The sequence below is a fragment of the Apis florea genome, unplaced genomic scaffold (assembly GCF_048593485.1).
Source record: "Apis florea isolate Af1SG1 unplaced genomic scaffold, ASM4859348v1 contig_3326_pilon, whole genome shotgun sequence".
NCBI lineage: Eukaryota > Metazoa > Arthropoda > Insecta > Hymenoptera > Apidae > Apis > Apis florea.
Genome location: NW_028256739.1, coordinates 462,640 through 489,746, shown reverse-complemented (window position 1 = coordinate 489,746; position 27,107 = coordinate 462,640). Strand labels below are relative to the sequence as shown.

The 27,107-nt window shown below is 33.7% G+C and overlaps 1 protein-coding gene and 1 long non-coding RNA gene across 6 annotated transcripts in view; both read right to left on the bottom strand.

Annotated features, from left to right (window-relative positions):
- Positions 1–16,725, bottom strand: part of dlg1 (MAGUK family member discs large 1) — a 516,408-nt gene extending 499,683 nt beyond the window's left edge. Inside the window, exons 1-2 of one of the 5 annotated variants that reach the window (XM_086911654.1) lie at positions 16,401–16,725; positions 886–966 (exon numbers count right to left, since the gene is read on the bottom strand). In XM_086911654.1, the coding sequence (XP_086767780.1) occupies positions 886–966; positions 16,401–16,422 (103 nt within the window). In that variant the 5' untranslated portion in view covers positions 16,423–16,725. Of the gene's footprint in view, positions 1–885; positions 967–8,271; positions 9,462–16,400 lie in introns of those variants that run through there. The other 4 variants (XM_086911648.1, XM_086911656.1, XM_086911657.1 and 1 more) reach the window with 4 other exon arrangements.
- Positions 16,726–22,115: 5,390 nt separating this feature from the next.
- LOC105737166 (uncharacterized) lies at positions 22,116–23,521 on the bottom strand. Its single transcript, XR_001113027.3, has 4 exons — positions 23,474–23,521; positions 23,099–23,182; positions 22,630–22,778; positions 22,116–22,285 (listed from the first exon to the last, which is right to left on the bottom strand). It is a non-coding gene; the product is annotated as an uncharacterized LOC105737166 (long non-coding RNA).
- Positions 23,522–27,107: the final 3,586 nt, after the last annotated feature.

Sequence of the window (27,107 nt, the reverse complement as noted above, 5' to 3'; positions counted from 1 at the left end):
TATATATCTATATTGGAGCACGATTCGTGAGGAAACTAATAATGAGGAAATACTTCGCGTATTTCCATGAATCTACAAAAATATTTTCCATATTAATAACTTCTAAATAATTATATTATCGTAAAGCTAAAATGTTTTGGACTTGCTAATGGAAAAAAAAATGTAAAATAACCAAAAAGAATTTTCGAAAGAAAATAGTAAATAATTACAATTGAAACGATTATTCTACGAATCTATGATTCACATTTACATAAAAATATTCGATGAATTTGAAATTTTATATATATATAATGAGAAACTCGCGTTAAAAAAATGATAATGCGAACAAGTGCAATGACCAAACGCATTTCTGATTTGCGTATGCCGCATGAGGAAGTGTAAAGCCGCACGATGCGACTGCAGTCGAATTTAATAGCGCCATTTCTCATACAATGCTATCGTTCCAATCGTTGTACTCGCTATACACACACACTCGCGCACATATATATATTGGAATACGCGACTTGCATAACACACGTACGAGGAGACTCGTAAATGTGTGAATCTACTGCAATGGAGAGCACAATGCGGCTTGACCAACATTACCAACGTGCTTTTCTTCACTCGTAAAGCTCAGCAAACACCGCAAACCCTTCCAAGACTTTACTTTTCTACGATTTTACTATCTCTCGAGTTAACATTCACATGATCTATAACGCACAATTTGAATATTTCCAGACTTTTTTTGCAACTACTACGACTACTACTAAAACGTGTGCTTATAAAGTTGTTTCTAAAACTCGTATATCATTTTTCATCCTGTGTATACAACCCCCCCGTCAAATTTATTCTCTCTTTCGCGAGAAATACCTGTGCGTGATAAATGATTTATAATGCATTTCCTACCTGCGTGTTTTCGTGCGGTACGTGGCGCAAAATCTGTGATGATTTCCACCTTGTTGCACCCCACGAACTGGTCACACTCACCTATCAATCACAAGACAAAGAAAAAAAACGTTATTGTCTTAATTCGTTGTAACGAAAGGAGGGATCCAGAGGATTTCTAAAACTACGTGTCGAGGCAACAAAGTGACTCGATAAAATTTTGTTGCATTTTGTTACGCGCTGGCTTGGATGCGCAACCGCAGCTGTTTCAGTAGTCCGTGCTCGAATATAGCGCGACGCGAAGTTTCTCGCCGAACAATTAGTGGTTTTATCACCTCGCAGCGTGATATAACCGCGCGCATCTCCCTCTTCCACCTCGCTTTCTATATTCTGATCTTTATAGATTACAGTTCCCGTCGAAAACCAGCGCGTGATCCATCAGCGTGAAAATAAACCAAGGATCAAGCAAATCTCGAATACACGCAGAAACTGAATCAACGAAATCGATAGAATCGAGAAAATAACAGCTGAAAATTTCTATAAAACGTTCATCTTCCTCGAGTGTCTCGAATAATCTCGATTCTAGGATAATTATTAATTATGAATTTTTCTTTCTAATTTGTGTATTTAAATTTTTCTCGCAAGATTCTTAAGATTCATATCTATCTGGAATTGAATTTTTACCGACTTCTTTTTTAAGTATTTTTTAAATTCCAATTAAGAGATTAAGTGATAAATTTCTTAAAGATATTTGAGCGCCGATAATTCGAGGGACAAAAGAATTCTCGCGGGACATCGGAGGAAATTAAGGAGGAAATTTCGCGACATAAGTTATTAAGAGTGCAATATAAGCGACACAAAGGAACCAACGATCCTCTTACAACTTCGAAATAACTTTATTCCTGACCTATTTTCGTTTATGAGGTTGCATGAAGTGAACCCATCGAACGATGGCGTCAAAGGAAAACGACGTTATATCCGGGCGAGAGGTAATGAGATCTCTCTCGCCGATTGTTCCACGAATGGACGATTGGGAATCAGAAAAGGCATCACGGCCAGCTGCTACCATACCTCATCTACGATTGTATTCGTTTTATAGTATATTTACTCTCGTTCCAACATGTGAATAAAATTAAATCGAAATCATCAATTCTCAATTTCGTCTAAAATCGATAAAAAATGGAACAAATTCTTAACGTTTTTGTATATAAATGAGCACGTCGTTTAACTTATGAATGGTTTTAACAATTCGTAAAACACGAATGTTTTGTTACATCCTTCACCTATTTTAAGATACTTGGATAAGATATTTAAACAAGAATTTATTTTCGACGTTACCTGCATACCGGATGAGCATAATTAAGCCAATTTCCTCGAAGATGGAACTGAATCGTGAGAACATTCCGCAGTTAGATACGTATAAAATATTATCTCCGTCCTTTCGAAGGATATATCATATTTATATTCGTATGATTATCTAGAGAATGTACTATTTTTGAAAATAATATAATTTTGAATCCATCCGAAATATTAAAAATATATATCTACGAATATTTTATAAATATTCGTTTTCCACGCAAAGAATTAAAATCAGCAAAAAGAGGAAATATTCGTTATGGATTCTCATTTACATAAACCATAAATAACATTACGTCGGACTGAAAAACGTCAAAGAAGAAACTTCCCGCTAACTTCGAATCCAGAAATTATTTCGACGTTTACCGAACCACGGTGCTTCAAAATTTGCACAAAGGTCACACGGAAAAACGAAGAGGGAATTGCCCGGGGTCAGCCGCCTGAAACTCTCGAAATTTATTCGCCCTTTCAAACGAATATTCGATGGACAAATATATTTCAACTTACGTATTTCAAAATCGTCTTGAACGATACCGTTCACGTTTTTCACAAATGCATCGATACGATCTGAGGATTGGATATTCTCGCGTCTCGTTGAAATGAGATTTTACAATTTGCGTAAAATCGAAGTTAGAAATAATTCGATTCGAAAAGGCAGTTAAATACACCCGAGCCCAATATTTTTGCTGTAAAAAAATAATCGCGAAAATGGAACATCGATTAAACGTTTGCGTTTTCCACGATCCACGAAGGGGAAAAGAGAACGAAACAGGGAGCGGGGGAGGGAGAAACGCGCGTTTCCGCGAACGCATCCATGCCTTTGGAAAGGAATATTTTTGTACCCAACCCGTTAACCCTGGAGCGGTATTAAACCCGTCGATGCGAAGACGCGAAACAGGGAAGGTTGGTGAACAAGGGCTTTGCCAGCTTTGACGACAAAAATTCACCGCTGTAATAAAGAGGAGAGAAACATTCATCCCCTCCCCTCGGTTCAAAATCAGCTCGAAAATGGCGGGTTCGAGGGCAAAGAAGAAAATCGACTATGAGGATACTACAAGTTCGATGGACACCTTACGTACCTAATTACTGGACGCTGCTTAATATAAAGCAGGTTACTTGGTTTGGAAAATGTGAAGGCTGAAAGAGCGTAAAAGACGATAACGAAGAACCGTTTGAAAAAAATGGGATAAAAGAATAATAAAAAAAAAAAAAGAAAAGAAAAGAAAAATGGGAAAAAAGAGAGAGAGGGGGGGAAGCTGCTCGTACGAAACGTATTCACGCTACGTATCCCATCGGATTGAAGGAAGAATTTTTAATCAGAACGAATTTTTTAGACTGGTGTTTGTCAGTCGGCGTTCCCCATCCCCATGGCACGTAAACCGTGTCTTTTTTTCCCCCCCCTTTTTTTTCAAAAACGAGGATTATACACGGGAGGAACAATGAATTTTCCGTACTCGAGAAAGAAAATAATAGAGCGAAACGATACTTCGTTTTTTTTTTTTTTTTTTTTTTTGAATTGTTCTAATAGAACGATTCTATCGTGGATGGTATCACAAATGCATCTCGAATATCTGGTACAATTAACAAGGTAATTAATAATGCAAATATTTGATTGAACCGAATCACACCGAAGCACACTGCTGAAATATTCATTTCATTTGAGAGAAGAGGTTGATATTTGGATTAAAAACTTCCAAAATTAAATCCATGCTCGGGGAAAATGTAGAGAAATCTGGGATAACGGCAAAGTCATCGTTGTTGCAAATAGTTTCATTATCCTAACAGGAGAGCGACGTTAACCCTCGAAAGGGAGGATTGGTAAATCTCTATTCTTTACCGTACAACCGCGAGGAGGACAAAGACAAGGGTATCCGAGGCGAGTTACCGCATTTACAAGGATAAAAGATAAATGCTTGGAGGAAGGGGTCGCCAAGTTTGAAAGTGGCGCTCTCTATGCGGAAATGTATTTACGCCAAAACCAGAGCCGAGGAAATGGAAAAAAGGAGAGAGAGAAGAGGACAGAGTGGGCGGAGGGAGGAAGCAGGCGGAAGCCCCTCCGAACCGCGATAGATCAAAGGACGAAGATGGAGGAAGATTCGACGGAAGAAAAAAGAGCGAACGAAACAGATCGATGAAAAAGTCCATCGTTCGCTTAACGGAGAAAAGGAAAAATAAAGAAAACGTGGTTAGGTGGTACGTATATATACCTAAGCAGAACTTTTTTACCCTCCTTTCCGGTCCTTAGACGGTAAAACCACGAGTGGCTGGCTGCCGGCGTTACTTCATTATCCGGCGAAAGAAAAGCCGTCCACAACTGTAAAGTGAATCGCATCTCTCTAATTAAATTTTTGTTGTCAACGAACGAGCCGCTCGTTTACACCATGCCCGACTGGTCGACAAACAAATGTAACTTTCAACCGTTGTTTGGATTGCCCTGGGACTGTGCCCGCAGCTTCTAACGGCTCGTCCAATGAAACTAGTTCCCTGATAATCGAGAACAAAGAAGAGTGAAACATTCTGCGGAGCATTCGAACGATCCTTTTTTAAATTCGCTAACGCGAGAGGGAAAGAAAGAGAGAGAGAGAGAGAGAAGAAGAAGAAGACTGTGATCTCAGTCGCGATGTTATAATTACATTTCCAGACAGGAGAATAAATAAGTAAATTTGAATTGTCGGTGAATCGATCGTGAAATACGCGGAAATGAATGCACTGTTTTACGATTAACGTTTAAAAACTTTCAGACGGTAATATTTGTAAAAACTTTTTTCCTTGTTTTTGAAAATATTTTAGCTAAATTGTATCCAAGAGAGGAAACTTTGAAAACTTGGATAGGACGAACATTTATAAGAATAAAGTAGGAGGAAGTAAAGAAACTCGTTAAAGGATGTCTGAAGATCATAAATCCCATAAAAATATAGAGCAATAAACCAGTTTATTCTTGGATCTGCTCTAATATAAATTATTCTCGTAATTCTTGCAACATGAAATTGAATATTTAAAGAGCATCGTAATTCGAGCATCTAATTAAAATTGAACCTTCGGTTAAACAATTCTCGTTAACAATTCTCCAAAGGATATTTTGTATTAAAATCCGTAGAATTCGAGGGGATAAATTTTAATTTTCAACCTTCGATTATAAATCATTGTGACAACCGTTAATAAATGCACGTTATTATCCGTATAATTTAATCAAGCAAGTGTAGAAATATTTCCTTGAAAAACAATGGGCCAAAGGTATTCACTGGTGGAATGTCGCATTTCAGAAATGTGGCGCAAGGTTATGCCATCGTTTGCCAACTATGTATGCGCTTATTAATCGTTTTAACGACAGGAACAGTGGCTCTAGGCAAGGGATCGAGCGAGCAAGGAACTCGTCCCTCGTTTACTCGTCGTGTAACCAACATTGCCGGGCGCGAATTTAAATTGGTCTACTAATTTTCTGCTTTGGTGCTTGTCCGTGACACAATAATCGTCGAATTGGGTGCGAATCACCGCGGGCCAAGAGGGAAGACAGTGACAAATGGAGGTTAAAAGAGAGGTGGACGGGAGAAAGAGGCCGCACAACGAGCAGCATCTTGCCACTCGAGTTTATTTCTGAACACTGTGAGCACGACGTCACACGGTAACCAGAATAGCGGGCATCTACGTCACGTCTGGGTAGTCGCGAGCAAATTTTGAAGGTAGACACACGCACAAGTGGCGAGGACAGAAAGAGAAAAGAGACTTTGATGAACGAACATGGAAGATGAATACGGTCCAACAGGCTGGTGCAAAGAGCACGGTGGAAAATGCCACGAGAAAGAGAGAAGAAGGAAAGATGAATGAAAAGAATGAGAGATAACAGGTGAGCAATAATATCGCGCGTCGAAGAGCGTATTCGGTTGTTATCAATCCATTCGTCAAACACTGTCCAAGATCTTTAATTGTACGTCAATGCGGCGTATCGGAGCTTTGTCTCGAGCTTTTAATCATGCCAATTTATTCGTTGAATTTTGTCTGGAATGGTCGATCATGGCCACATGCACCCGTGTAATTTGCCATGCCAATTTTTATCAGTTCGATCGTACTTGCCCGACGAAAACTTCCTAAGAGTTTTATCGTTGCCAAGATTCGCGAGATAAATTACAGCTGAAATTTTGGAACGCTTTGAGCTTTTCACGATCGAATTCTTGATCGCGCATTTAACATTTGTTTCCTGTATATAATGATCAAAGATATTACATTGTTATCTTAAAATTTTATGAACCTTATACCTTCGATAATTATATTAAGAATATTTACGAATAAGACGATTTTTATCAAAATTCATACGAATAATTATTATAACATTCGAGATTTCACGAACCACGTTATAACGTTGTAAAAATCACGATGTATCGATTATATCGCGAACGTACCAATGTTTAACGCGTTAATTTATTCATAAAAGTTCGTTTCAAATTTTCAATAGTATCGCCATATTAAATATTATTTTATAACGTCATCCTATTACGTGATGCATAAGGGATCGAAGCAAGTTTCATATTACAAGAGTACGAGGAGAGTAAGATAGATAAGTATAGCATAATAAGAATGAAATTACATAAGTGGATCACTATATAAATTCAACAAATAAAGGAGCGAATCATATCTGCAATATCTCCATCTATGAAAAGAAATAAGGAAAAAGCATTTCGAAGTTAAAATTAATCTAAAAATTGAAGAAACTAAGTTCGAAGATCGAATAGAAATAGCCGCAGATTATCCCGAGATGATCGTGAAAGCATCTCTGAACCACTTCAAGAACATTAAACCCTGTGATCCTTGGGTGTAAACAAGATCATCGATCCTCGAACTCTAAAAATTCGGAATCGATACACTCGATTCAAAGACCGCGTCAAAATGCTTAGAACTTCAAGTTCTATGAGATTAGCGTCTGAACCAGAGGATCTATCTTGATCCATTAAAGAATCTTTAAGGACTTCGAGGTTTATGAGCTCAGAATCGTGAAAGATCCATTGAGAATTAAACCGAAGTCTTGGAGATATCGAACTTATCTAACATTGAACACGAGATTCTAAGGTTTCGTGACGATGTCAGTATTCTGAAAATGGATAGAGGCGAATTCTGCTATTTCAACGCTCTATCTATTTCTTAAAACTCATACATGTTCCGATTCTTTTTTCTTTTTCTTTTAACCCTCCACCATCCCTCAAACACATAAGTAAGTACTTCCAGCGAGCATCCGGAGAGAAAAAAGATTTTATCATTCTTGCGTGGAAAAAAATAAATTGAGCCTTCATTAGCTTTTGAATCAATCATCAAAGCATCAACAGATATTCAAAGTGACTCGATCAAGTCAAGATTAAATCAACTTAAGCTCTGTTTTAACATGGAAAATATTTTAACATGTACGACATGTAAAGAAGATAAAAGGAAGATAAAACAAGAATAAAGATAGAGGAATATTTGATGATATTTTTGCATGTTAAATTATATGTATGTATAATCAAGGAATAAATTAAAACATCCAATTAAATTGAATCCCTACAATGTTAAAATTTATAATTAATTTGCTCGTTATTTCTTGCGAATGTTCCATCTTATACAATTTGTTGATTATTTTAATGATTATAAAGCTGTGTAATATTAAAAGATGGATTAAATTTTCTTATGCTACTTCAATATAGTTTATTGTTACATAATTGTAATATGATAATAGGACACAGAAGACATCCCACCAATCCAATTATTCGCCGATTAATTAGCTATTTCGGTATTTGGAAATTACAGTTGCGATCTGTAGAGAAACAAATTCCAGAGCTTCTGATACGACATTAACCTGAATCGTGTAAATCATGACTGAGAAATGACAATAGAAATCGCATAACTACTTGCATTGATAACTAGCCCGATAAAACGCAATTTCGCATGTTTGAAATTCTCTTTGCGAGATTTAGAGAACAATCGATATTTTCCCGCCACAGATTATTATGATTTAATATACAATCTTATTTCATAATCTTTTTAGATAATATATAAGTCAAGTAATAATTTAAAGGGAAAAATTACCTGCTGTTTCATTATTCAACGTAGAATACATCACACTTTTTGTCATAAATTTACGCTGCACCAAATTCACGACAGTCCATAAAATAGATATCACTGGTAACCACATATTGAATCATAAAGCAGCCTGTTATCTGTTATTAATTTTGAAAAATTTTCTTCTTCACGTTCAGAAAATTTCGCCACGAATTACGAATTAAATCTATCGATCTTTGTGCTAGCTATTTATAACTTTATAAATATCGAAATAAAATACTTCTTTATAAAATTATATTTATTATAATGGAATCTTCGCTGGCACAGTTCTCTCGGATATCATACGTGCACAGATTTCAATGTTTGCGAGCTCATTAAAGAGTTGAAAATGTAGCAAGAGAAAAGTCGAGAGATTATCGACCGTAGCCACGAAGTGGAGTCAACGAGATACGTCTGAAAAAAATCTCAACGCGAGACACGTCGAATATCGTCATATCTAAAGAGATTATATTCGTAGATAGTAGTCACATTTTCTTTGTACTCGCGTTACGTCATCACATATCTATCTAATGCTTCCTCGATTTATTTCTATACTAATACTGCCAATAACTATAATAAGTTTCTAATTTCTTTTCTGACTCGTCGTTGTTCCTTCTTGAACGAAATAATTCTTAATTCAATCCTTTGTATCTTCTCCACGAATCTTCGTCGAATCACAAATTGTTTGCATCGTAACTCCAATTCCTAACTTATTATTTCTCCATCTATACCTCTTATTACGATTATAATTGTCCTATTGTGAACCGTGGCTGCTTTCTATCCCAACTTTCTCGCCATCTGCGAATGATCATTCCATGATTCTCGATTATTTACCGCGATTGGGATATATATTTCCAATTTCAGAATCCATAATGGCGCGTGCTGGCATTTTGCCAGCGTGCTTCCTATTTATTTGTATTGTCACGCCTGTGCACGTGGTGGCGGTTCAATGACACGTGACACGCGAAATTGTTTATGAACAGGTCGCGATTTTCGCGAGCTTGCACTCGAAGATTTTCAAGCGATTCGAGGGAAAAAAGAAAAGAGAAAAAGGATTGACCGGAACGAAACGCGGGAAAATACGGACGACACTGCAGAACTTTGATTTCGCGAAAAGTTGAATCGAACTTTCGATAAAAGCACCTGCGACGTGCGTGGGCACCATTCGAGAATCGACTGCTCGAACATACCCTAAATTTAACATTCTCGGCGACGGCCCACATTAGAAGAATCGTGTCTATACGCATCATTCCTCTGTGTGGCGGTGTGTGTGAACAAGTTTGTTACACACTGTGTATCCACTGTGAAGATATATCCACGCGTGTGAACGCCCCTCCGTGTGCCCCACATGCAGACAACATTTATAGACGCGTGTTCGTTCGAGTGTTTTATACACACATATACTTAGGCTGTTTGAAAAATAACGAGATCCATTCTATTTAAGTTTTTCTTTTTTCTTTCTTTTTTTATAAATACCACCTATTGAATATCAATGTCGTTTCTCGATCGTAATAATATTATTTTAATACGCGTTTCTTTCTTTTCTCGAAAAGCAAATAAATATCAAAAAAAAAAAAAAATAATTATTTAAAATATCGATCGATCTTTCGAGCCAAAATTTAAAAGAGAAGTTCGAAACGAAGAATTTCTGCAATTTTTAAACGAGCATAAAAGTATCTTCGAGTTATAATATATATTCTCAAATTTCTACGAATGTTGAAGTAACAAGTTATTACGTCACGATGTCGAGAATTTCGAGTCTCTGTTCTAGTAGATGCGACGTATAAAATTTCCGCCAGCTATTAGAATATTGTATAAAATATGCGTACGCGAATCAATATTTGCTCGAATATAACTTGCGTAATAACGCATACGTAATTGCGCGGGAACGTGTATCTTTGAACATTATACCATATTCGTCGCTTTCATAATTTACAAATTATATTTAAATTTTTGATATTCAAGTTAATTTAAAACTATTAGAAATGGCATCTCTATATGCGAGCGTAGACGGCATAATCTAAAGACAGACGTACGATTTCGACATACATTTCGAATTGATATCACGCGACATCACAACCAGTCAATGTGATCGCCAGATCCGATCCATCGATATTGGTTGGCAACAGAATTGCTCGTTAAAGCCAAGACGCATCGCTTAACGATTCAACTCTTTAACGAGCTATTGACGCTTTCTTCCCCATTCTGATTTTAATCCATCCTTGTAAAATTAAATGAATAATTTGAAAATAATAAAATTTCAATAAGGCGAGAAGAGGAAATAAAAAGATATTATTCTTCGCGAAATTTGATCCTCGCGTTGAGAACACGAATGCAACAGTCGAGAAATCTTGGACAAAATGATTTATTAATTATTGAAATTCATTGCTGTGAATCCCCATTTGTATGCACATTCCCCAGGACACAATTAGGTTTACGACAATACCACGTTATAATACCTACGATATGAATAATTTTATCAATTTGCTTCTCCACGATGAGCACCGATATTAATTGAGAATAACCATTTTTTTTTTCTTCACCATCGAACCCACCGATCATCGAACGCGTTTCATTCTGCCTATTTCAAACATTTCGCCGCAACGAATAAAATTCGTTATTGCCGATCAGTGGAATCTTATCAAACGAAGATGATGCTACCTTATATCTCATAAACTATTTATCAATTATTCATTGTACATTTAAAAAAAAATGTCTGTGTTTAATGATCGAAAAAGAAAAAATTCGTGGAATGTTCTCTGTTTGATGATAATATTACACGTATATTTTTAATAGATATTTGTTTCGATTTATCGGTGATAGAAGGCCCATTACGAAATTCCACTACGTTCTTATTGAGCCATTGTGTTTCGGTTAAGCTCGAAGCGTGATTTATGCACGCCAATGTATATAAGCCGAACAATGTTAACCTGGCAAGTTAGCTATTGCTCGCATCCGCTTTCACGTTAATTAGTAAGATACATCGAAAGATAGAAGAGCTGTGACCGATAGCGGCCAGAATACGATGAAACCCGGTGTGCATATTCGATCGCCGCATCGACTGGTGTAAAATGAAATCACAGTGGATTGGAGCAACGGGACCGCAGAGGAAGGATAAACCACGGATATCACGAGGAGCAATCTAGCAAGCAACGAAAATTACCATGCAATTAAATTACAAAACTCGATTGTAATTTCGCGATTAGACGAGTTATACGTAAATCATATTGATCGCTCGTCGATATCGAGCAAATAATCGGTTCTTTCTCGATCGAGAATTTCTAAGAATTCTCTAAGAGAGCGTGAACTTGACTCGTTCTCAATGGAGATAAATCGCGCTCGATGTATCGAATTGATTTAATCGGTTGCCTGTTATATTTTCGTTAAACTGGAGCTGGACGAAATAAAAGTTCCCGGAAATGAATTATTCTCGCAAGGATTAATTCATGACGCACGAGATTCCGTTTAACATTTCAATGATCAATTAGCAATATGCTTTATCGCTTCGAGCGAACATTACGTTTTTAAAAATACGCCGAATGCAATACGATCTCGAATATATCCGCGGAACTCATTCTTTATTCGAAGTGATTCGTACCGATGTGTATCGACAATATAGAAAATATTAATTTTCTTGCAAATCTTCGTTACGCGAATTCGTATGTACGTTTCGTTCTATGTGAACAATACATTGTGATATATAAAGTTTTTTCTTTTTACGGGAAGGGAAATTTATTTATTAAACCAGCAATGAACGGAATACCGCCTCGAATTTCTATTGCGAATTTCTATTCTAATCGACATTTCGTTGGTGAAAAATAAATTGTCAGGAAAGAGGATTGTATAGATTTGGAAACGGCTTCGTTAGAAGTTGCATTAAAATCAGGACACAGAAGGCGTTTCGTTTCAAAGGACAATGTCCGACAACTTTCGTTTATGCGCGGGAGGAAATAGAACGGTCAACAATCGGAAAGGCACGTTAGCCCATGCGAGTTAACCTTAACGATCTTACCCTGAGTCAACGGTTTCATGACAGAAACCAATACCGTGAAATATATCTACCAACTCTATGTATACCAACCGGAAGCCACCGAATTGTTTCGGCGGAACTTCCCTAGACGGCGTGCAGGTGCAGCTGCGAATAGGTATTTCTAAAGCTGCTACCAGAATCCAATTTAACGTTGCCCTACACTACCCTTCCGCTATATTTTAATCCTGAGCATTGTCTACAGTGTCTGGCCGGATTCATTATCGGTGATTGCCATCGAACTTGCACGCGATTGTTCGACCTTTGCCCTCTTATCGATCGTAAACGCGCCCTCACTGTCCCCTCTTTTTTGGCGGAGCGAACCTCTTTTCCCCGATCGATTGCAAGCTCGTGCGCGTTTAAATTGAAGTAAAAAGAAGATAACCCATTCTCCGAACGATACACGCTGACAGAGACACCATTTAATTTCTAAGCGAAATCTTATATCAAATAAACCCGAGAATTCGCTCGATGGACGCGAATGGAACGAGTGCATTGTCGTGGGACAATTATTTTCCGAATAATTCGATGAGGTGAATTTTAAAAATAAAAATGAAATAATGAAAAAAAAGAAAAAAAAATAGGAAATAGATTCGTTCGGAGCGTCGATAGTCGGCACACGAGAACCATGAGACGTGATTAAATAGCCGGTTCCCGCAAAACGGCGAGCACATCCCCACGAGGAGTGTAAGTACATAAGCTTTCGGCCCACTTCCTACTCATTACTCTCATTATCAGTCACGTTGTCTCCCCTTTCGTCCTATATCGTCTCCGTTTCGCATACATCACGCTTACCTGCACGCATACCGACACTGCTACGAATTTACTGGCTAGAAGCCACAGCAAAGCGTCGTCCATAAATGAGCCGCGTGCTCATACATGCGAGAATTAAACCGGGGAAATAAATTAAAAATATGCATGTAACCGGTGGGAAAGGAGGAGAGAGATTATTTTATATTTAGGGGGGTTATATCTCTCAAAATTTTCTCTCTTTATTTCCGCGTTATCAAATATTATCTATTGCTATTAACTAAATAAATATCTAACACGTATTCTGGCTACGAAATATGTATACAAATTAATTATTTCGAATTACATGGGATTATCCGGATCAAATGTTTCCCCCTTTGCTTTAACGCTGAAAACGCAATTGTACGATATTCAAACGTATACGTACGCCTTCGGGCTACGTTTCCATTATCATGATCGAGTTTGTACGAATATCAGAGGAACGAAAGACGTTGAAAATATGAAAAGCTACCGGAAAACATGACGTGAATAAAATATCTTTGTGAATGTGAAATATGGAAAAGTATGGAAACGTTCTAACCTCTAATTTTCTGTATTATAAACGCACCGAGGATAAGTAGCTGCGACAAGGTGTCGAGCACGTACGAAGAATTAATCCAAAGGTGGAAGAAACGAATTTTATACCCTCTTCGAATCAACCGCTTTTACGCTCGTGCCCCCTTTAAACCGCGCGCATCCGGCACAGAGGCAGCCGCGTTTATTTGTCTTGAAACGCGTTCCTCCACTTCCTTTCACGGTCTTTTTCGACAACGGGTGGGCAAAGTGAACCGACGGGCCCCTCCTCGTGGCCGACATCCTATTAAAATCGACCCTTTTTCGAGGTTTCGGAGCGCATTCACCGACGAAACGCTGCGCGCCGTTGGAAACAAGGCTTTACGGGCAGAAACGGAGCCCGTGAAGAATATAAAATGTACATACATCGGCATGCATAAAAGGTTGGTGGGTTGCCGGGGTAAGCGAATCACCGACCCATAAACCATCCTTGACTCTCTCCTCGTCTTTGCCTACGAAGCGCCTGCACCGCAGAAATTGAAAACTATCGGCTTCGTTGGTTGGCTCGGTGTCGCGCGCGCGTATCGTCTTACGGGCCTGAAGAAGCGCGAAAACATATTTCTATTCTTTTTTTCTTTCCTTCGAACATCGGTCAAACATGGATGAATCGAATGCGAGTCGAAATCGCGACGAATTGATAACGAATTGGCGACGATTTCTATTAAATAACTGAGGAGATAATTAGGGATAAATTTAATTACGAGCATTCAATGCTATACATCGGCCGGAATGTTTTATAACGCGCCCTTCCTGCAATTAAATACGCCAGGCGTCTCTTCTCGCAAGTGAGAAAGAGAGAATCGGATCGAGGAAAGGAAGGAATATTTTTCATAGGCGAAAATAGATTAACGATTGATTCGAAATTGCTGAGGATTTAATATTGAACGTACAAAATGCTGAGAAGAATCAAGAAATTCGAGCTGGTCGATGACGTGATCAAATGAAATTACTCGAGAGATTCACGTAATAAAAATGATTGTAGTCATTTTTTTTTTCACAGAAGAGCAGAAAAATAATACAAGACGGATATATGTAAGATTTTCATCACAACAAAATATTCATTTAAAAAGAGATATTGCGAATCTTATATTCGATATTTGATCAGTGGTGATTTTCGATATTTTAAAGAAAAAAAAAGGAAAGAAAGAAAAAGGGAAAAGTGTCGTCAATGTGCGAAATTATATCAATTGGATCAGTAAGTGTCAAACGAACGTGAAACAGCTCTACGTTTCAGAAATACGAACCGCTTCTGAAATTCTTTTTATCGATCGGTAAACCGTACATAGGGAGATGCCGCGTTAGTTGGCACGTGCTACGAAAGAGCATTCGTTTTCACTGTATCTCTACGAGAGGTCAACGAACAATCAGGATTATAGCAAGTCCTTCAATTAACCGATTTATAATGCATTTCTTTGCACGAGGATGATTCGTTTCGTTATTACCCCGAGGACATTAAACTCATTCCGTTTGTACGATACTGAATTTATCGCATACAATTATATTACAATTCAGTAAAGTTATTGAATCATTATCAATGAATATTAGGTAAATTCACGTAATTATTATTTCACTACATAATTAATATGCTATAAAAGTGTTTATAAATTATTTACAAGATACAGAAGTTATAAAACATTTATTCTTAATTTAAAATATCACGGGAGGATAAAAGCCAAGGGTCACTCGAATCAACTATTTTGAGCGATTTATTAATATAAAAATAAAGCCTTAGATAAAATACGCGCGTTGCAAATGATCGTAAGGGAAGGGTAGAATGAAAAGAAGAAACAAGGGGGGAGAAAGCATGATGCAAACGACTGAGTCCGTGGCCGTGAGTAGCTCGTCGCATAACCGCGGCAAAAGAGTCCCGCCAGAGCTGAAATTATTGCGTTTTCTTGGACCACGTCCAAACACCGACAACTAACAGCCGTGTGATTATTGCAACACATTCTACTATACTGGCCTACATCGATATGAAGAAGAACGCGCATTTAATATTTCGATCTATCGATTCTTTTCATAATTTTTATAATTCGTTTCATCTTGATATTTTTGCAACGAAAAATATGGCGTTAACTCGTTCGAAGATCGGTCGAACGATAGGGTGAAGTGAAATTAAGAGCTCGAAGAAAGATTGAATAGATTCAATAACGACTTACTACGGATAATATATCACATTTGTAAGAGAAATCGAAACGATAAGAGCACCACGGACCAAGTTACACGTACCACGTGGTCGAAACTCCAACAAGTATCGTGATCATTAATCATCCCTTTAATAATCACGCGCGATTACATCGAACGTAATCTTGCATTCTCGTAAACATGCGACCTCTCTCGATTAACTATGGGATTCAAGGTCGAGCGTTGTGCGCAACTCGCACACAATTTAGAAGAACTAACAATAACAACGAGTTGATCGAGTCTTTTCAATCATGAATATCGACGAATTAAACCTTTCACCAGATATACCACGAGTTTTCTCTTATATTCGTTTAAAAAAAAAAAAAAAAAAGAGGGGGAAAGCATCATGTTTGAAACTCAATAGTTCGATGTCGGAGAGAAAAAGAGAAAGAAGCGATTAAAGAGGCATGCAACTGACAGTCAGATGACAGCTGACCGAGTGACCCATACGTATCGCCCCTCCCATTGGACGATTCTGGATTTTACCCCGAATCGACGGCAAGTTCAGGGGTGGTTTTTGTTTCGGTAAAATAAGAGAGCTTACCACCTTGCTTACGAACTGGCATTCCGTTTGACGACAATTAAATCCTGGTGGCACGTCAGAACACAAGGCTGTAGATAAAGGGTGAACGACGGCAAAGAAGCGTAAACGGCACTAGTTTACGGAAGGGAGAAGAAACGGGAAAGAGAGAGTAACACAAAGCACGGTATGTCACGTCGATACTCCACGATCGCGCACAGTTCACTATTGTCACGCGAATCGACGACCTGTTTCACGGGTGGCGTAGACGGGCATGTACACGGCTTGGCACGTCACTCGCGAGACCTCCCGGTGGTCCGTCGAAACGTGGTAAAACGAAACGGATATAAACACAGGCCGCCACCACTCGGCCACGGGCAATATGGCGTCGCGCTTAGTCTAGCAGTCGGAAAACTGACTAGTCGCGAGAACGCCACCTCCGATTGGTCGATCGCACCATGCGTGACGTCAGGTCGTCTCGTGACTTACTCCCCTGTGAAAGCAACCCCTTAAGAGTACATTGGTAGCCACGTACATATAAGTTTTCCGATATATTGGAATCACAATGTACATAGAATAATATATTTGAAGTGAAATCGTGTTTTACAAAAGGTGATAATTGCGTGTAAAGTCGAATAGCGTGTTATTTTAATATTTAAAATAATAAAAGTTATTTAAATACCGACCGATCTATTTAAAATATGTAGTTGAGCTTACGCAAACCTCCAGTATGTGTCGCAAGCTGAAAAGACTTCACACAGTGCCATCTTACGGTGGACAGTAAAACAATAATCTTTTGTGTACAAAAAGGTTTGTGTACAAAATATATTCCATGCTGAATCGATAATTTTAATGTAAAAGAGCTCTGCATAGATATATTTAAGATATAGATAAATCTACTAAATATAGATAGATATACTAAAATAAAATTCATGATAGGTAAGATAAAAGATATGAAACGTAATACACTTTTATCGTATATTTCAACAATTCAATAAAGAAATTCGTCTGTGTTAAATATTCCCAACATTATCGACCCATCAAAGAAAAAAATAAATACCGATCGTCGATATTTATCTTTTATAATACTGACTTCAAAAAAAAGATCAAAATATTTTTTGCGCTATCTAGCGTAAAATAGACTAACTAAATATATTAGTAGTATTTCAAGCTCAGTCGGCTAATTTTTTTTTAATGTTTTTCAAATAAATAAATATTTGAATAATTTTTTAAATTACTTTGACTCTATATATACATCCTAGCTATAAATTATTTAATCTACCTACTAAGCATATAATGATTTTACTTAATACACATTAAATAATTAATTTATAAACACTGCCTATTTAAAATTTTAAAAAATGATTTGCAATGCACATAACAACACGTTTTAAAGATTGTTGAAAGCAGGATAATATTCGTCTAATTGCTTTTAACAATCCATAAAAAATATTTGACTTTTAGAGGGAGGATATGTAGAGGATAATTATTAAGTAGTGTTTACGATGGAACGAAAGAATTAAGGAATTTAGCAAGCCACTCATGATGGCATTGCCTTCAAAAATATTGCAAAGCAAACTAAGGTTGGGCAACAAGGTTGGGAAGAATACAATATTTATCACAGGATTTTTTAAAATAGGATAAAGAAAATGATCGAATCAAACATGTTCACACATCCAGACATATTTCTAATAAAAGAATTAAACAATTCGTTCATTCATAAATCTTATCTATCAAAAATTTAAAAATATCCTATCTTATATATATTAAAAAATTAAAAAATTTTCCATCTTATTGAAAAAACTTATCTCCTACATGGGAGAAATTTCTCAATTATCTTCCTATGTATATAAAAATCTAAATACAATGCAAAAAAACGAATGAAATATTTTTTTCGTTTTATTACATTGAAAACTAAGTAATTCCTGAAAAAAAAAGAAATAAATAATAATAGATTAAATAATAATAGATTTATAATAGTTAGTGTTTACCAAATAAAGATCGTATTTCTCTCCACTTCTTTATTTTCTTCGATTTATACCTGAAACAAACTCAATTATTGAATTAATAATTAGGAAATAATAATATATTTTTTAATAACATTTTTGAAAACAAATGCTCCGTTAACAAAAGGATACTGAAAAAGAAAAAAACAAAAAATTAATAATCATAAAACATATCAAACTTTAATTAACATCCACTCAATATATAACCGAACAAACCGTGAGCGGAATACATTTTCGCAATACGAATATATTAAATGAAAGTTCACGAAAGAAACCGCGAAGAGTGCTTTATTATATTTATAATCCAATTCTATACAAATAAAAAAGAAATAAAAATAAAAAAATAGGATGGAAGATTTTAAATATTACAATAATAAATATTAATTTATGCACTCGTAATATTACGCAACTAATAACGGAAAATTGCAATCAATAAAACCATATTAAAGATAGTTGTTGTTAACTCACCATTGTGTAATTCAGCTGCATAGTGATCCAAAAAAATAAACAATTTCCACAATATTAGTGGAAAAACTTTGGGCATTTTATTAACGCAACACTAATTCAAACAACCGCGATTAAACAATAACGCAACACTAATTTTAAAATGAATCAAATAAGAACTTACTACTATTGTATGAATGAAAAGTAACAAATATTCCGACATTATAAAATTATAAGTTAAAAACTAATGATTTTAAATATAAATAAAGATAAAGAAATATATAAGAAATTATTTAATTCAAAATTAAAATATTTAAAAAATCGCGATATTTTATAATTTTACGCAATACTAATGCAAATGCGATTATCGTTTTAATATAAGATTAATTCAACCCGTAAGTATTTTTTCGCAACACTAATTTAAAAAACCGCGATTTGCCCATGATAACTGGATCTGGATGATGGGCCCGCATGCATCGGCCGGACAATACACAACATTTACTACGTGATACTAAAACGAACACAGTGACAAAATAATAACAATGACTTCCCATTCTTTGGACTTAAACAAAATCCAAAAAATGAGAAGCCATTCGCTGCGGCCCTCTTCGTGACAGTTTGTCGAGCCTCTTCGGTCTTCTTTCTTCGAGCGCAATGCCCGCTGAAACTTAAATCTAGGCTCGAGATTCACTAATCGCAAATGAAACAAAAAAAAAAAAAAAAAAGAAAGAAAAAAAAATGACCAAATCGCGAAAACTAATCGCACGTGGACGACCAATGATCGCAACGATAATTGTCCGTACACGCGCAGAATCTCGAGCGCAACGTTCGTTTCGAATTAATTCACGATCGCGACCACGGAATTTGATAAATCGATGGGAAAAACCAGAAACGATATGGTATTCTCCATTCGTCTCAGTTTTGCTCTCGATTTTTCAAATTTGATTTCCTGAAACAGGTTGTCACGCGAGAACGCGCCTACCCGATCGGAGACTGTGACAACCTGCCCGGCCCTACCTACTTATAATTAACAGGCACACCAGAAATATACTACCTATCCTACCTATCCCCTATATTTAAAAAATATGGCAAAACAGGCACACCAACACATTCATTCCACGATTCTCACGCATAACACTCGGGCGCGAAATGCCTACACTAGGGAAAACGTCCCGGGACGTCTCCGACACCCGAGCTTGGCATACTACTTTCACACTCTAACTTTACGTACCATTTTCCTGAAATCGATTGACGATGGCTAATGATCATTGCGTAAAATACGATAAAATTTCGTATTTACTGTGTCAATTATAATTATGAACATTCGTAATTAAACAAAATTTTTTTTTTATTTCAAAGATAGTATATTATATTATATTCTTGGGAAAAAAAAAATTCGAATAATATGAAATAAGCTATCATTATTGTAATTTGATGATAATGAATATTGATGATAATGATTGATAATAAATAATCGAAACGACGCAATTCCACAGCCTAACCACACACACACAATGTGGAAAATACGTCGTGCACGATACACTAACACATCGTCAGTCGCTAAAAAATTTGTATAAACTTATGAACTATGATCATCATGCCCATCGCCTCTCTCCCACCCAAGTTGCACCTGGGCACGTGAATGAGATCCTGACAATGGGCATGGAAAGGGTTAAATCTGAAAATCCTGAGCTAAAAAATATATTAATATAAATATTTTATATCTAACGGACTAAATAAATTTTGATTTTCCATATTCTTAATTCATTTGAATAATAATTTAATAATTCTACTTTATCTTTAATGATCTTACTTTGATTTTTACAAATATAATGGATTATTAAAGAAAATTGTTAATAAATTGTTAAATTAAAAAATTTACTAATCAGAAAAGAATATATTTATTTAAAAAAATTAATAATAAGATATAATGCAATGGATTAATAAATTGAAAGTTAAATATTAATGAAAATATCCTCAGATGATTTCTCCATCAAAGCATATTTTCGAAAATACGAAATGAGAAATATTCAAAATGTTTAGCTTTGATTTCAAAATCTATCTGTCGCGAAATATCTTCTTGCATATAAAATTTAATATATTTTCGGACGTGAGAAACAAAGATTTTATTATTTTTGTTATCTTGAAAAATCAAACAACTAAATTCTTTAAAACATTATTGTAAAACTAAAGATTATTATGCATTCGTGATTCACACACGAATATTTATACATGTATATTTAACATTTGTAATAAATCTATATTGTAAATGATTACAAGAATTTAGTTTTAAATAATTAATTTGAAAAATCATTAATATTTAAAAACGCGATATACAAGAAGATCTAGCCTAAATTAAATAAATAAAATATAGAGAAAGGAAATGTTATTATTACGAGTATAAAAAATACTCGTAGTCACTGTGCTCGTGCAAAATTCTACGTATACAACCAATCACTCGTGTCGATTTGGACCTTTCATCCTACGACATGATTGAGTGATCGGAGGAATCAAAATGCATGCGACTCACCAATAGATGCGAAGATTTTTCATTGCCATCGTTTCTGCATTATCGTGATTTTGTCATCAAATACGAGAAAATAAAAACTGTAATAGAAAAAATTAAACGTTGTAATTAAACATGTTACATATAATAATTATTTGAAAAAATTGAACTAGATAAAAATATAAAGATTATTACCATTTTGTTTGAAGGATGATTGTCATATCCTTTTGAAAAATACACTGATTTTAACACGAAATGAATATTTAAAAAAAAAAAAAGTAAACAAAAATGAAATAAATTATCAATACATGTTTTTAAGCAATAATCGGCGAATAAACACTGACTCTAATTACGCGAATAGTTGTTATAATTAACTTGAATTAAAAAATATTAAAAATACTATTACGAAGCAAACACTGATTCTACCAACCACATTGCACGTGGTCATAAATAATATCTGAAAGTAAACTGATATTATTAGGAGAAAAGTGAAAAAAAAAAATATAAAAATATTATGTCGATATTTTCCTTCTTTTTTCTATTGAGCGTTTGTTCAAGTAAATATTATTATCTTTTTTGAAATCACAATTTTTCATATAATGAGTTATTTTATTTGAAATAAAAAATAATTTATTATTTTCAAAATAAGAATGCAATTCGTTAAATCTTTTTTATTTTCATATCAAGTACTAAAAAATTAATGCAATGTAAAATTATCATTTATAAAGTATATAATATATTAATAATTATTCAAATTTAAAAAAAAAATAATATATTGGTTAATTTATTGGTTAGAATTGGTAAATATATTTATCTTTTTTTACTAAAAATCAAATGTTACCATGAAAAATCCATGAAAAGTCAGCATAAAAATTGATTATAGTATTGAATATTCACTATTGTCCATATTGAAATTTTTTCCGCTTTGAAAAAATCAGTAATCAGCTACTAATCTGAAAAAAAGATAATCAAATCCTTAAAATAAATGAGTAAAATGTAAGAAATTAAAACCAACTATATTTAAATAAAATAATATTTATAATAAAATATTATAAAAATTATAAAAATTATAATACGAACTAATTTTTACTTTTTATTAATAGTTCAACAAATGAATACAACAAAATAAGTTATTTTTCAAGAAACTGTCAATTATAATATAATATAATATAATAATATAATAAATAATAAATTATTGAATAATGTTTTAATTATATACAATATTAATTAAATATATTATACAAAAAATAAAACAATAATAATGAAATATAAATTATGTAATAGAAAAAATACATACCTGAAACAAAGCGTCTAATCGCCACGACTTTCGATAATAGAATGACACCTCGTGCCGCGATTTCGATTATTGAATTAGAAATTAGAGAGGGGAGCATAACAACAAGTCGAGACATGTCGAGCGTGGCACGAACACCAACCATCAATTTTCTGGAAACGTGATATATATGTAATAATTAATAGTAAAATAAGTAAAAAATGTTTTCAGCTTCGAAATAATTAAACACCAAAATAAAAACAAATGCAAATAATGCATGAATGAACAGATGGATAAACACATTTAGAAAGAAAATATATATAAGAATATACATCAATGTACAATATATATCAATATATAAGAATATATAAAATATATATAAAAATATACGAAATATATTAATATTTAAAAATCTGGGTATTTCATCTCTCTACTAGTAAAAAAACAAGATGCTTATAGAAATTATCTTTTGTTAAAATAAGTAAAATCTTACCTTATTTGAAAAAAAGTCCTCAGATCTTCAATTATTATTAAATATATATAAGCTTCGAAACCATCACATCAACCAAACAATAATCTACACAAATAAAAATCAAAACTTTAAAACAAATATTTAAAATTAAAATTATAATTAAAATAATGTAATAGTTTAACGTTCGAAAATTTATAAGACACACTATCGGCCATTTTAATTATCAAATAGACGAATAATATAAATCGACGAAAGAAATTCGAAAAAATATTTAATTTTGATATAATAATATTTAATGTATGACTAAACAAACACATATTATTCAAACAAAACTTGTAATAGTTCAAAACCCGTAATATAATACTTTATTAACAAAAATTTTACACAATTACGCACTTTTACCGATGTCATACGTCTTGTCACCACCAATTTCAAGAGCAAACTGACATCATGCGAACCGATTCTCTTAGGAGCTTCGTGATTGGCTGGAGCTGAGTGGTGCGCGATTCTTTACCTATACAATCTCGCGCGGAAATTTAATTTATACAATATTTCTATTTTAAAAATATCAAAATCCTGTAAATATTTATTACTTATTACAAATATAAATAATAAATTATTAAAATTAATTTATTATTAAATAGATAATTAATGAAAAAATTAATGAATTCGAGAAAGACTTTAATATTAAACAAAAAATCGACAAAAAAATTTAAAATTGAAGAACATTGAAAATGTCTTTTAGCGATTCTTAGCAGCTTTATGATTGGCTGAAACTGCGCAGTTATTTTATTAAACTTGCGCATTCTTATTTCGATGCGCAAACTTAATAAAATAACTGCGCAGTTTCAGCCAATCATAAAGCTGCTAAGAATCGCTAAAAGACATTTTCAATGTTCTTCAATTTTAAATTTTTTTGTCGATTTTTTGTTTAATATTAAAGTCTTTCTCGAATTCATTAATTTTTTCATTAATTATCTATTTAATAATAAATTAATTTTAATAATTTATTATTTATATTTGTAATAAGTAATAAATATTTACAGGATTTTGATATTTTTAAAATAGAAATATTGTATAAATTAAATTTCCGCGCGAGATTGTATAGGTAAAGAATCGCGCACCACTCAGCTCCAGCCAATCACGAAGCTCCTAAGATAATCGGTTCGCATGATGTCAGTTTGCTCTTGAAATTAGTGGTGACGAGACGTGTGACATCGGTAAAAGTGCTTAATTGTGTAAAATTTTTATTAATAAAGTATTATATTACAAGTTTTGAACTATTACAAGTTTTGTTTGAATAATATGTGTTTGTTTAATTATATATTAAACATTATTATATCAAAATTAAACATTCTTTCAAACTTCTTCCGATTTATATTATTCGTCTACCTGACAATAAAATGCCGGTAATATATTTTGTAATTTTTTGAACACAAACTTGTATTATATTACTTTACTTTAATATAATTTTAATTTTACTTATTTATTTTACTTATTAATTTTATTTATACAGACTTATTATTTAATTAAGAGAATGAGTTCGAAAACATTATAGTTGCATATTCACTGATGATTGACAGGAGATACAATAATTTACCTACAAATAAGATAAGATTTTATTTATTATATTTAATTTAATATAATTTTTAAAAGCATTTATAATTTTTTTATTAGTATAGAGATAGAATAATTAGATCGTAATAAATATTCGTACATATACATGTTCTCTCATATATTTTGCTTTTAATGCGTCTATTTTTGCATTCAATTTGTGCATTATTTCTATATTTATTTTGATGTTTTGTTCAAGGCCAAAAACATTTCTCATCCCACAGACTTTCTAGGAAACTTGAAATTCGATAGCCATAATAGCCACGCGAGTTATATTGTCAACAGTGATGATTAGATACATCAAACTTTTCTTTAGGTAAATATATCTAAAATTTATTTCCCTAACTATTTCTCATAAACATATTATATTATTATTCAACATATATGTTTCTTTCAGTTTTACTCCAAAAAAATTTTTCTGACCATGTGCAATGTGGTTATTAGAATCAGTGTTTGCTTCGTAATAGTATTTTTAATATTTTTTAATTCAAGTTAATTATAATAACTATTCGCGTAATTAGAGTCAGTGTTTATTCGCCGATTATTGCTTAAAAACATGTATTGATAATTTATTTCATTTTTGTTTACTTTTTTTTTTTTTAAATATTCATTTCGTGTTAAAATCAGTGTATTTTTCAAAAGGATATGACAATCATCCTTCAAACAAAATGGTAATAATCTTTATATTTTTATCTAGTTCAATTTTTTCAAATAATTATTATATGTAACATGTTTAATTACAACGTTTAATTTTTTCTATTACAGTTTTTATTTTCTCGTATTTGATGACAAGATCACGATAATGCAGAAACGATGGCAATGAAAAATCTTCGCATCTATTGGTGAGTCGCATGCATTTTGATTCCTCCGATCACTCAATCATGTCGTAGGATGAAAGGTCCAAATCGACACGAGTGATTGGTTGTATACGTAGAATTTTGCACGAGCACAGTGACTACGAGTATTTTTTATACTCGTAATAATAACATTTCCTTTCTCTATATTTTATTTATTTAATTTAGGCTAGATCTTCTTGTATATCGCGTTTTTAAATATTAATGATTTTTCAAATTAATTATTTAAAACTAAATTCTTGTAATCATTTACAATATAGATTTATTACAAATGTTAAATATACATGTATAAATATTCGTGTGTGAATCACGAATGCATAATAATCTTTAGTTTTACAATAATGTTTTAAAGAATTTAGTTGTTTGATTTTTCAAGATAACAAAAATAATAAAATCTTTGTTTCTCACGTCCGAAAATATATTAAATTTTATATGCAAGAAGATATTTCGCGACAGATAGATTTTGAAATCAAAGCTAAACATTTTGAATATTTCTCATTTCGTATTTTCGAAAATATGCTTTGATGGAGAAATCATCTGAGGATATTTTCATTAATATTTAACTTTCAATTTATTAATCCATTGCATTATGTCTTATTATTAATTTTTTTAAATAAATATATTCTTTTCTGATTAGTAAATTTTTTAATTTAACAATTTATTAACAATTTTCTTTAATAATCCATTATATTTGTAAAAATCAAAGTAAAATCATTAAAGATAAAGTAGAATTATTAAATTATTATTCAAATGAATTAAGAATATGGAAAATCAAAATTTATTTAGTCCGTTAGATATAAAATATTTATATTAATATATTTTTTAGCTCAGGATTTTCAGATTTAACCCTTTCCATGCCCATTGTCAGGATCTCATTCACGTGCCCAGGTGCAACTTGGGTGGGAGAGAGGCGATGGGCATGATGATCATAGTTCATAAGTTTATACAAATTTTTTAGCGACTGACGATGTGTTAGTGTATCGTGCACGACGTATTTTCCACATTTTGTGTGTGTGGTTAGGCTGTGGAATTGCGTCGTTTCGATTATTTATTATCAATCATTATCATCAATATTCATTATCATCAAATTACAATAATGGTAGCTTATTTCATATTATTCGAATTTTTTTTTTCCCAAGAATATAATATAATATATTATCTTTGAAATAAAAAAAGAAATTTTGTTTAATTACGAATGTTCATAATTATAATTGACACAGTAAATACGAAATTTTATCGTATTTTACGCAATGATCATTAGCCATCGTCAATCGATTTCAGGAAAATGGTACGTAAAGTTAGAGTGTGAAAGTAGTATGCCAAGCTCGGGTGTCGGAGACGTCCCGGGACGTTTTCCCTAGTGTAGGCATTTCGCGCCCGAGTGTTATGCGTGAGAATCGTGGAATGAATGTGTTGGTGTGCCTGTTTTGCCATATTTTTTAAATATAGGGGATAGGTAGGATAGGTAGTATATTTCTGGTGTGTCTGTTAATTATAAGTAGGTAGGGCCGGGCAGGTTGTCACAGTCTCCGATCGGGTAGGCGCGTTCTCGCGTGACAACC